The 11,690-nt window shown below is 43.6% G+C and overlaps 1 protein-coding gene across 1 annotated transcript in view; it reads right to left on the reverse strand.

The window, feature by feature from the left end:
- The window catches only part of ATP8A2 (ATPase phospholipid transporting 8A2), a gene marked incomplete at its 5' end in the record, with an annotated part of 434,715 nt that overhangs the window by 338,005 nt on the left and 85,020 nt on the right, over nt 1–11,690 (reverse strand). Inside the window, one exon of the mRNA XM_018566377.1 lies at nt 5,929–5,998. Coding sequence (XP_018421879.1) covers nt 5,929–5,998 — 70 coding nt within the window. The remainder of the gene's footprint in view (nt 1–5,928; nt 5,999–11,690) is intronic.

Consider the following 11,690-nt stretch of genomic DNA (forward strand, 5'->3'; position numbering starts at 1 on the left):
TGGTTACAAGTTTCTTCCCTACCTGTTGTTTGTATCCAGTTCCCCGGTGCTTCGACTAGTCCTTTGCATCTGTGTGGGTGCGCTAGAGGGCCGCAACCTGGAAGGTGTCCAGCAGCCAATCACCCTCACCACTAGAGGCTCTGTCGAATACCTGGCCCTTCTTAGATTCTGCGCCTCTAGTGCGTCCTGAGAACGCACAGACCATTAGTTCCTCTCTCCCTGTGACCAACATCCCAGATATCCCTCCTGTCTGTGACTCCTACCAACTCCTCAAACCCTGGAGCTCACATACCCTAGTGCCCCGGTCCCAGACCGTAACATTGGGAGTAATGAGGCTAGCAGTATAAGCCAACATGCTCTACTGCATTCAACAATGCGGTCAAGCTTATAGCCTATTGGGTGGGGTTGCAGGAAAATTAAAATAAAAAACGATGTTGGACATAGCACAAAACAAAACAAGAAGGTCCACTGTCTGCACAGAGGCCCAAATCCCCAATGCTGGATCACCTCTTGGGCTTAACCCAACCACAGTCTACTGATCCTTGTATGAAGAATAGAGACCGCACCATGGAAGCAATGCCAGGTTAAAACTTTATCAAAGTAAGAGTTCATGCATCACCCACTTAGTCTTCTCCCTCTAACAAGTTTCACTCATAGCTTTTGGGGAGAGCAGAGTGATGACCATGCTGTGACTCTGTTGTCTGGCAGGGGTGCACAGGTCACAAGACTGACCAAATATAATTACTAATATTGTAACAGGTAAGAATATTCACTTACATGTATTGCAACTGTACATTCAGCTTTTTGCCTGGAGCTCAGCTTTAAACATATCAGCACATAGGGAATAATTGAAAGCGGCAATAAAACCTGGAGTATTTTTAAATCAAGTCTCGGTCAGCAACCTCTGTTCTACATTTAAAAATGGCATTTTTATCATCTTCTCTCTAATGGAGTTACATGTATCTAGATAATCAAGCACAAAATCAGCTTAATTAACAATCCGCAGTTAAATCACTGAAATGTCACAGAGTTGGTTGATATTAAGCAGGGAAGGCAATAAGTAAAAGTTGTGGAATGCTGAAAGATTGTGTATGAACAAGGCATTATGTACATGGCTCTAGAAGGGCATGGCTGGGAAAATGCCCTGCTTGGTTTGATATATACATAAGCGTAACATGTATAATGGAAATAGGATCTTTATCTTTTTCTTGCAGACAAATTAAAACAAAGACAAAAGACTTTCTTTGATATGTTGCCTCTGGTTTGTATCAAGCCTACAGCAGCCATAAGTCATTGTGACACACAGGATAAATCCCATGTATAAATCACCAGTAATAGTAACCCATGGAGGGTGGTTGCCCATAAAGATGTTTTATCACTGCTATGTGATCTCAATGAAGTGGAGCAGAATAAATTAAGCTCATCCTTATCAGTGCAGAATAAAAACTCACTTGTTTTAAGTTATTCACCTTATTTAGTCATTATACACATAGTACATTCATTCACAGCAAGGGTGGCCATAGACATGCAGATCTATGCCCGAGAATGAGGTTTGGTAGCAGATCTCATTTTGGTGACTCGAAACCTTCCATAATCTTTTCCCCAATCTGGCCAATTATACCCTTGTACATGCATTTACGCTGCATGACTGAAGAGTCTGCAGTAACCAGCCCTTCTCAGTCTTGCAACTGCTCACTATCTGTGTTAAAGCAAACCTAGCATCACATATCTTTTCATGTTAAGTAAATGCCTGCTAAGTAATGTGTAAATGTACATATTATTGTATTATATGTATTATTGTATTGTATCTACCAGGGGTCCACGGTCCAGACATGGACCGAGTGGCAGTGCTGTCTGAACCGTGATTGGTAACCTGTACTGCGTTATGGCTGGCTGACAGTGGATACTCCGGCCTCTAAAGGCTTCTAATTCTAGATTGTAAGCTCTCACGGGCAGGGCCCACCTTACCATCTTGTCTTGATTTGTATTGTAACTGCAATGTCTTCCCTTTATCGTAAAGCGCAGCGCAAACTAATGGTGCTATATAAATCCTGTATAATAACAACAATAATAATCTCCTGCAATGTCCATGATAGCCTGCATAATGTAAACAGACGTTATCGCAGAAGCATGCTGATCATTTTCAAGTGTTTGTCCAGGGTTGTATGATACAGTTTACAGAGCTCTCCCAATGAAATCCAACATGATGATGCCAACACTGCTGTAATAATACAATGCAGAGTTGACAAAGGAGAAAATATGGGGATCTGCAATGCTATCCTCAATGTACCTATGTACAATCATTAAAGTGTACATATAGCCAAATTTACATTTTTTTATTTTGGTTGGGGTAGGGAAATATTATAACCCTGATCAGTTTTCAATGCTGTCTGTGTTCTCGCTATGTAGATTTGTCACCAGAACAAGAGGTAAAGGAAAATCTTCAAATTGGGATGCATGTTTTGGTAACAACTTCTGGTGACTGAAGGAAATTCCCCTCACTTTGTAAAAATGTTACTTCCTGTTGTGTTCTCTCAAATAGGAAGTAAAGGGAAATCTTTAAATCCCTAATCTATCCAAAATTGAAAAAATAGGTTTTTGCTATACATACACTTTAACATTGGGGCAGCGGATGGTGTTTCATGGTCTGTGCAAAGATTTGCCTTAAGAACATTTGCCCCTGTTTATGAATTCTGAACTTGGTATATTCAGGTGGAGCTGAGAAAAGTTCATATGTTATCGCAGCATCACATAATAAATAATACAGCACAGTGCTTTGGAGATCTCCACTGCATGGTGAGTAAGTGTGATGTGATGTTCTGCGGCATGGCAGAAATGTTATAGAAAAAAGCTACTTGGTTTTGGTGGTCAGATTTCTGGGAAACATATTCCAAAACCTCCCGTGGAGCCTCTATTAGTTTTATGGCATTATTTAATGTCACTTCAAATTGTACATACAACAAGCTCCCTAGTAACACATTTTGTTTTATTTTGAAATTGGCAACCTGGAAAACGGTAAAACTGATTTTGGATTTCAAGAGGAAAATGTCTCGTTTGCCGTTTGCTCACCAAAACTGAATACACAAAGGTTCTAAATCCATGTGATTTTTTTTTAATCTAGTATGAGTGCTATTGACCACAGTGTGAGTGGACCTCAGATAGTAATGTACTTGTGGGCTTATTTATAAAGATATTACGAATGGCTATGGTGACGTTCACAGTGTACTAAAGTCACATCAATATGCAATAAATTGTGATTGGCTCGTATTGATTCTTCACTTTATACATTATCTTAATAAACCCAAAACCAAAAATGTTTTAGAACACTGCTCGCTGGTCTTTAGGTATGGTGGCTCCACTATTTTTAAGGCTTTCTTTTCACCTGGTAATGCTGCAAATGACATAATTCCTGTTTAAGGGTGGCTACGTTTACTCGCGTTACTGTTTCTATGGAGGGGGCCATGGCTGCCACCCTGTCTGGACTTCAAACATGTCTGCCCTTGCTCTCTATTACATGGAAGGTGAGGGGATTAGTATCATTTACACAAGAAAGAAAACCTTGTTTTTGCTTGTAGCGCATCTCACAGGAAGTGATAAGGACACTGCATTTCTGGCAAGATAAACAGGGTAGTTTCTGTACTTGCTAAAAAAAAAATGTTTTTAGCCTAATAAATAAAAACAAATGCAGCCACCACAACTATAATGTGGCAACCTGGGGCTGTTTTCTCAGGTGGCATCTTTTTGGGTCATGTGGAGGGGGCAGCAGGCAGAGCACCGCACAACCCCTCCCCCCAGCCTCAGGTGGCGAAAGTGCTACGGACACCCAATCTTGAACCAAGATTCTGTAAGCTATAAACAAATTTAAAACCCGGAGAGGATGAGAAAAGAAGACACACTTACAATGGCCAAGAAGTGGGTAGAGCTGGGACACTGTAATCTTCCTGCTGAAGTCCCCAAAAAATGTAAAGCCCTAGTGCAACCTACAGGCACCTATACAAAGACAGCCTGGGCAGAACCTTTTCAGAAATCTGTTAATGGTGGCTGTGAACCCTAGGACATAGTTTCAAGATGTATTAACAAGAGTTCAGAGGGAATGTTGAAGTGACCACAAGGCAACAAAACTGCTTGCTGTGCCTTGTCTGACATTGTCTTTTTCCTGGAAGCCTTTTGCAATACAGTCCATTTCACTCAATCCAATGTGTGCTTGCCTTTATTTTCAGTAAACTCTAAAGGTCAGTGCAAGCTATGCTCCCTTCAATGTACAGTGAGCAAAATGTACTGCAATATAATGTATAAGCCAGCACAGAATCAGCTAGGATGTATCTGACTATCTTTCAAGCCGCCTCCAGCAACGGGATTGTTTGTGTCAATGTGCCTTGCTCAGCAAGGAGTTTGAATTTTCCATGCAGTAAGCCATAACAGCCAATCATAATGGGGGGAATTTATCAATGTTGTTAAATCATCAGCGACTCTCAAACTGCTGTATCCCTTATTTCTAGTGCATACAGGGACAGATTTATTATCTTAGTTTATGTTTTATTCCTAGATGCCTTCATAAGGAGAACTGTCTCTAAATTGTCGTAAGCTAGCTCGTAACCTCTTGGATGACAGCTGAATAGTTCCCAAGTGCTCAGCTGACTTGAGGGTATGAGTCATCTTTGCGATAATTTAAGAAGTGCTCAGGAGAACTTCTAGGATGTGCGTCTGTTGTAAATGCTGTATACAAATACTGCCCAGTTGAAATGTCACAAAACATGTGCAGTGAGTCGCAAACATTAAAGGAGAACTATGAGGTGAGTGCTTTTCACTCACCTCATAGTTCTTGCCGACCTGTGACAATGAGACTGTCACAGGTCGGCTCAGTAGATCGAGAAGTGAGCAAACACATACCGGCGTTCGCTCACCTCTCGATCCTGTCACAGCTCTCTGCCGTGACAGGGGAGGGGCTGGATTCCCTCCTCCCCGCTCCGATCCGCCAGCGCTAACTGGCGGATTGGACGGGAGAGGGTACAGCTGGCTCTGCCTCTATATAGGCAGAGCCAGCTGTCAGTCACGCAGCTGGGCGTATCCAGACATAATTGTCGGGATCCGATTCAGCTGCTGCGCCTCAGTATACCGCAAGCTACAGCTCTACTACTGAGCTTAGGGTGACGGGAGGACGCTAGTTTGTGTCCTCCCGTTATCCTAAGGAGAACTATGGGGAAAAGCCTTAACCCCATAGTTCTCCTTTAATATGTCGCAAGAACACTTAAAAAAAGACTAATAACAAAGATAAAACTCTGCGGTTATTTAGAATGACATTTTGGTCTTTGCGCCTACAAATTTTTAAGACAGTTTTTTCTATTAGTCTAACTTCTGCAAAATTAATTCTGATTGGTTTCTATGGGTATTTCTGATTGGTTTCTATGGGTTACTGCATTCAAGAATAAGAACACTTTGGGGTCTATTCACTAAGCTGCCGTAGGCAGCCGAGTGAATGACCGACCTGAAGTGAAGTGAGCCGAACACTGTTCGGCTATTCACTTCAGGCTGGTACGTCTAATTTCAGCCGTACATCGGCTGAAATCAGCTGTACATCGGCTTGGTTCACATGGCTTCGGGTCGGCCGAACATGCTCAGCATGTTCACTGGGGCCAAAGCTAGCCGAAGCTACGGCTAGATCCTTCGGCAGCTTCGTGAATAGACCCCTTTATGTAATATGGCAAATTATGTCCAAGGCTACTAAGAAAAACCTTTTCAGAATGCCATGGCTCCAAGCTTAGAAAACCAATGAAATAAAAAGAATTACAGGGCTGAAGTTCCAGCACACACACAAAAAAAACAGTGATCAGTGTAAAGGGAGCTAGTTGCTCTGTAAGTGAAATACCTGGTTACTTGGTACACACATGAATATATCACAGCAGGGAACACAAATGACAGGAAACTTACTGCTCCTTTGCAATAGAGCCTGAGATTCCCTGATGCAGTCCGGACAATCACAGACATCCTTTTTCTGTCGCTGAAAGAAACAGAAAGATGAATTCTGTCAGTGAGGAAATGGCAGCAGCATGTACACAGTTAAAGGTATTGAATCTATCCCATTTATTATAAAACCATGCTGCTATTCCTGGGACAGCCTGGGATTTCATCAGGCTAAGTCTGGAATTGTAATGTTTTCAAACCACTGAAAATAAAAAGGGCTTATGAGACTGGAAGTAATGGATTCCCAGAGAATATTATTCTACAGCATGAAAAGTCAGCATGCTCTGCTCTGATGGTGGACAAATGAGCCAGTCAGTAAAATTTAAAGTAAACCTGTGCCAAGACTATGTTACATATTTTAAATAAGCAGTAAGGGTAATTTTTGAAGTCCTCATTTACCTCTGCACCTAAAAGCATTGTGGAAAAATTAATCCTGGCATCCTGTCCACCTTTTAATGTAATCACACAGCAGGTGTTTCTATGCTGTTGGTAACGGAGCACTTGTTACCTTGGAAGATCTTTGAGAATGAAATACTTCACAGTACAAACAGCTAAAGAGGTCAGGGCGGCTTGTTTAAGGTTTTATACTGCTTGTAAAGATTATGAGAAGCTCACAGTGTGCAGTCAAATCAGAGTAAGCAATTTCATTACAGGACAGTACACTGTGCAAGATGGGACGTAAGGCTAGAGTTCACCTTTAACAGCCATTTTTCAACAATGAGGTTAAGGTCCATCTATTGTTGCCTGTAGAGGTCCAAATTTACAATGGCATCCTCCAAGTGTTCATTTCTCTCCAATGAATGAAGGAGCCAGTGATAAAATCTTATATCCAGGCTCTATTACTGCAGTCTAATGGTATGTTACTGTCATAGTGGGCACAGGGCACATTTTCTTTGCTTCTCTGTTGAAACATGACTTAAGTAGGCTATACACGATGCAAATTTCGGCTGGTTCCTGATCAACCAGCCGAAATTCACTGCATGGGTGCTACTGTCATTACCCTTCCGCCCCGGCATCCGTCCATCAGCTGTATGAAGAGCCGGTTGGAAAATTCTCGGTCGAATGGAGCAGGCAACCAGTCAGCTGCAGGCCGTTGTCAAAATACAATTGAAGCAGCAGGGGATTCCTCGTTCAACGCTCGTAAGCGTTGATGAAGGAATCTGTTCTATTTTTTTCATTCAGCCCACAGGATGAAAAAAATAATAGAACTGTGTATACCCAGCTTTAGCAATATAGTAAGTACAGGTTGAAAAATCACCAAAGCTTAATCCTTCCTTATGCTAATTGCTTGAGAAAGGCAAATAAAAAGCCTAGCCCAAACTTACAAATGATTTTATCTTGACACAATTAGTGGCGGTTGAATTATTTCTCTGAATCAATCACTGCGCTGACAAATCCTACTAATTATAGCTGGAGATGCCTTTTCTAATAGGAAAGCTACTTGAGCCACATATAAATGTACTTACACCCCTAGCCATCAACACCTCCTTTGGTAAAGAATTTTAGTCTGGAATCTTTTCTATCAGGGTGACGAAAAGAATTTCTTCAGATGTAGGTGGATTTCACCTAGTTCTGTGCATGATTTTTACAGATGAAAAGCTAATTAAAGAGTTCATTAAGAGCTCTAATACAGAAATTAATCTGATCCCTAGTGGTTACACTGTATACACTGTAATTGCTTTACTTGAAGTAGTTAGAAAATGACAATGGGTTTATCTCCCAAGATTCTCAGGATCGTTCATGAGGCCTCAATCTATACAAATGCAATTACTGTGTTACTAGCGGTCAAAGGGCAAAGACAAGGGGACCCTGTGCTCCTGGGAGAAATGAGGACATTGTTCAGATACACATTATACTATTTATCTTCAACTGAGTAGTACAGTACCTATTGATGTTATTATCCACAGTACCGCAAGTGCTTACAGGTCTTTCTGTATGGGCCCATTCACAATGTAATGTGAAGTCTCAGATACATTGTGTTGTATTGCATTTTGGAAACAATTATAATGATTTGAATGGCAAAACTGATTTAAATCCGATAAATACATTGCAGGTGCATCAAAACAAAAGGTGTTAAATGTTATATAGTCCTTTAGAAAGCAACCACAGCGTTAGTAGAAAAGCATGTCCCCTGCCAGCATGCTGCGGAGAGGGTCCTTTGCTCTGTGAGGAAACAGTGGTCTCTCTGCAGAAGTTCCACACACTGCCTGTTGAGTTAGACTTAGAGCTCTCCAATCAAGAGGAATCATAAGCTTTGTTGGCTGCAGAACTATATTGGTGAAACCGCAGGGGGCAGACCTCTAGAGAGAGATCACTTCTTTTTTATAGAGACTAAGGCCTATTTACACTACACCATTGCATTAAATGCATGGCATCTGGCCGTTCAGCACACTCTATCGCACAATGCACAGCACCGCATGCTTAGTGCATTGTGTTGCTGTTGATTCTCAATGGCACCGCAATGCACCTCTCAGTGGGCGTTCATTGCAGCGCCATACAACATTGTGTGCTGCATTGCCGTGCAGGTAAAATGCACTACTTTTTTAATTGCATAACAAAGCTACGCACGTTGTTGTACTGTTGCATGTTGCACAGCACTGCAACACACGCTTGCCAGCAGGTGCATTGGGGTGCCATTAAGAATCAAAGACGTGTGGTGCGGCACAATAGCACACGCTAAATGCACGGACCCCATGTGTTTAGCGAGACACTACAGTGTGAATAAGCCCTAACGGTCCTTCTCTACAGCATGCTGGCAGGGGACACACTTTTCTACTATGGTTGTGGCTGCTTTGTAAAGAAAACAACTTTTTTGCATCTTTTGTTTTGATGCACCGAGAATGTATTTACCTGATTTAAAACTAAAATTCAGTTAGGCTTTCCATTAATAACTTAATTAATCAAATGCTAATTAGAATGTGATTTGGAACAATATTATAATCAGGGGTGCTGCTCAGTTAAACAGCATTTGATACAGCAGGTCCAGTATTAATGAAGTCCACAAAGATCTAAAGGCTCCATCACAAAAAAAGACAAATAGGAAAAATGACTTATGAAAAACTGGCTTTAATTTTCAGATGATTGAAAACACAAATGTGGCACCATGCAGAGAGTGGTCAACCTCAGTTTTTATACAGGCTCTGAGAAGATATGAATAGTATAGTAGTACGCAGTAGCTTGATGGCATAAGCTATAGCATAACTCCAGTTAAACAAACACACAGATTTGCTCAGAAAAGATGGATGGCTCGTAACTTTTGCTTGGCAGAAAGACCTGGATGTGGGTTCCTCATTAGTTGGACATTCCTAGAAGACATTAAAGGTAATAGGAGGGAGTAAGAACTAGCTCAGGAAGCATTGTCCTGCCCTGGGAGTAATGAGGACATTGTTCAGATACGCATTATGCCATTTGTCTTCAACTATGTAGTTACAGTACCTATCACTGTATTATCCATAGTACTGCCAGTGCTCAGAGGTCTTCCTGTTAAAGTAATTTCTAATTAAAAAGATAGATACACAAAGAGACAGAAGATAGATAGCCAGCTTAATAGAGAACTAAAACCAAACCTTTTTTTGGCTTTGCTTCTCTTTTGAATCACAGAAGTACATCTACTAATGTACTCCTGTGACCCAAATTCAGCAAATAGCACGCTACTGCCTGCATTATGCTGACAGCGTAGAGCTGCGCTTGCAGCCAGGAAGGATCCCGACAATATTGTTGGGATCCACCCAGGGGCGTAACTAGAAATCACAGGGCCCCATAGCAAAATTTTGTATGGGGCCCTGTGATTTCTAGTTATAACCCTTGCATAGCCCACTTGAGATGCCACACAGCCCACCTGAGGGTGACCCCTCTCTATGGGGGGCTCTGCAGGGTCACCCTCAGGTGGGCGGGTCGCACTTCTTACCTGTCCGCCTCCTCTTCCTCCATGCTCGCTGATGGGCCTCCGTCGCCGAGCCCGCCTCCTTCTCCATCACCGTGCCCTGCCTCCTCCCCTGCTGTCGATCACGGGCCCTGCCTCCTCCTCCCTTGCCAGGTCCGGCCTCCTCCACCGCCGCTGCTGGCTCTCATTGACTCAGCAGCGGCTCTGGAGACGAACACACTGCAGCACAGATTACAGTCAGTGATCTGAACAGCAGCGCATTCTTCTTCAGAGCCGCCAGTGACAGCCAGCAGCAGAGGATGCCATAGCGACCCACTCGGCATCTGGCCGGGCCCCATTGGTGGGACGATTGTTACGCCACTGGATCCACCCCGTTGCCTGACTGACATGGCAGCTGGCTCTGCCTCTCTAAAGCCAGAGCCAGCTGTGTCTGCTCCCTCCCGTGTCTGTCCCACCAATAAGCACTGGAGAAATGGAGAAAGGGGAATCGCTGCAGGGAGGAATGACTGACAGTCACAGTTCTCTGCAGGGGGAAGCCATCAGCAGTTTGTGATCACTCAGTTTTTGAGGCTTCCGTTTTACTGGCTCTTTTCTGAAAACTCCAAAAGTGATTTTTCCTCTGCTATGTATGGGAGCTGGAATTAATGTTTACCATAATGAACTCTGCCTGTATTATGTTAGCACATCTCGTTATCAGTTGTAAACTAAATGTGAACACTGTCTGCCCTAACAAAGGGTAGAAAATCCAGAAGCCTGGCTTTTCCATTGTATGCCAATGAGGGGAAACCTACTCTGTCCCCCCTTGTCTAGGGACAGACTCACTTTGAAACTGTCAGGTGCCCTGTGTCCCCTTGTTGTGACTGTCTGCCACTGAACCAGCGGGCATTTCTCCCACCACACTGTCATTGAGGTAAAAGTGCTGAGGGAAGCTTCCCTGGCTGCTCCTCAGCTGCTGTTACGCCTACTAAGGGATTCCGGTGTGGAGCGCAACTGCGGACGGATGTAAAGAGAGTTGGGAGTTAGGCTTCTCAGGCGTGAGTCTCAGGCGTCGCTCCCAGTCTTAAGGGGGAGTTTGAGACTCTTGCATCACAGCCAGTGAAATCAACAAAAATGAATTAGCAATGCTATTACTTCATAGCATCTGAGTGTATAATATTCGCAAAGTAAATGGTGCACTTGAGTACCCTGGTAGTAGCCCAGAACAGGTCTGTAGGTAGGCAAACAAGTTTTCCCCGAGTTAAATCACACTTGTACAGTCCAGCAGGGGAGCATGCATGAAGGATATTTGGCAGTCTCTATTAGGCTCCAACTGGAGCTATACTTGCAGTTTGTAGCAGTAGTGGTAGAGCAGCCGCAGGGTGTGAGTCCGGGCGAAGCAAGGTCTGGAACTACAGCAGGGTGCAGATGTCCTTGTAGGGGTTCAAGAGGCAGCAGGCGTTCAGACTGCAATCATAGAACACCATACTGCCTCAGCTGGGGCTTTAAATAGCCCCAGTAAGTGGGAGGAACCTCTGGCCGCAACGAGCGACTTCCGCGTTCCAGCGTGGAACGCAAGCCGCTCGCCTTACAATCAGGAAGTCGAGCGGCTTCTGCGTTCCACAGTGGAACGCGGAGCGGCCGTCACTGCAGTCAGCCCGCCCGAGGCGGCCCGGAGCGGAGCCCGATCATCACAGCTGCAAAGTGTCACAAGTTAAGATGGAGCCTGGGAGGAATACCCTTGCTCACCACACTACTGATTTGTGGGGGGCATAATCTGTACTGAGAGGGAAGGGGGATTTGGGAGGAAGGTGAAGATTAGTGCTGAGAGAGGGGATTTGGGGAAATTAAGATTTTTTGTTGGGAGGGA

This window comes from Nanorana parkeri, unplaced genomic scaffold (assembly GCF_000935625.1).
Source record: "Nanorana parkeri isolate BGI_ZX_2015 unplaced genomic scaffold, ASM93562v1 scaffold945, whole genome shotgun sequence".
Lineage (NCBI taxonomy): Eukaryota > Metazoa > Chordata > Amphibia > Anura > Dicroglossidae > Nanorana > Nanorana parkeri.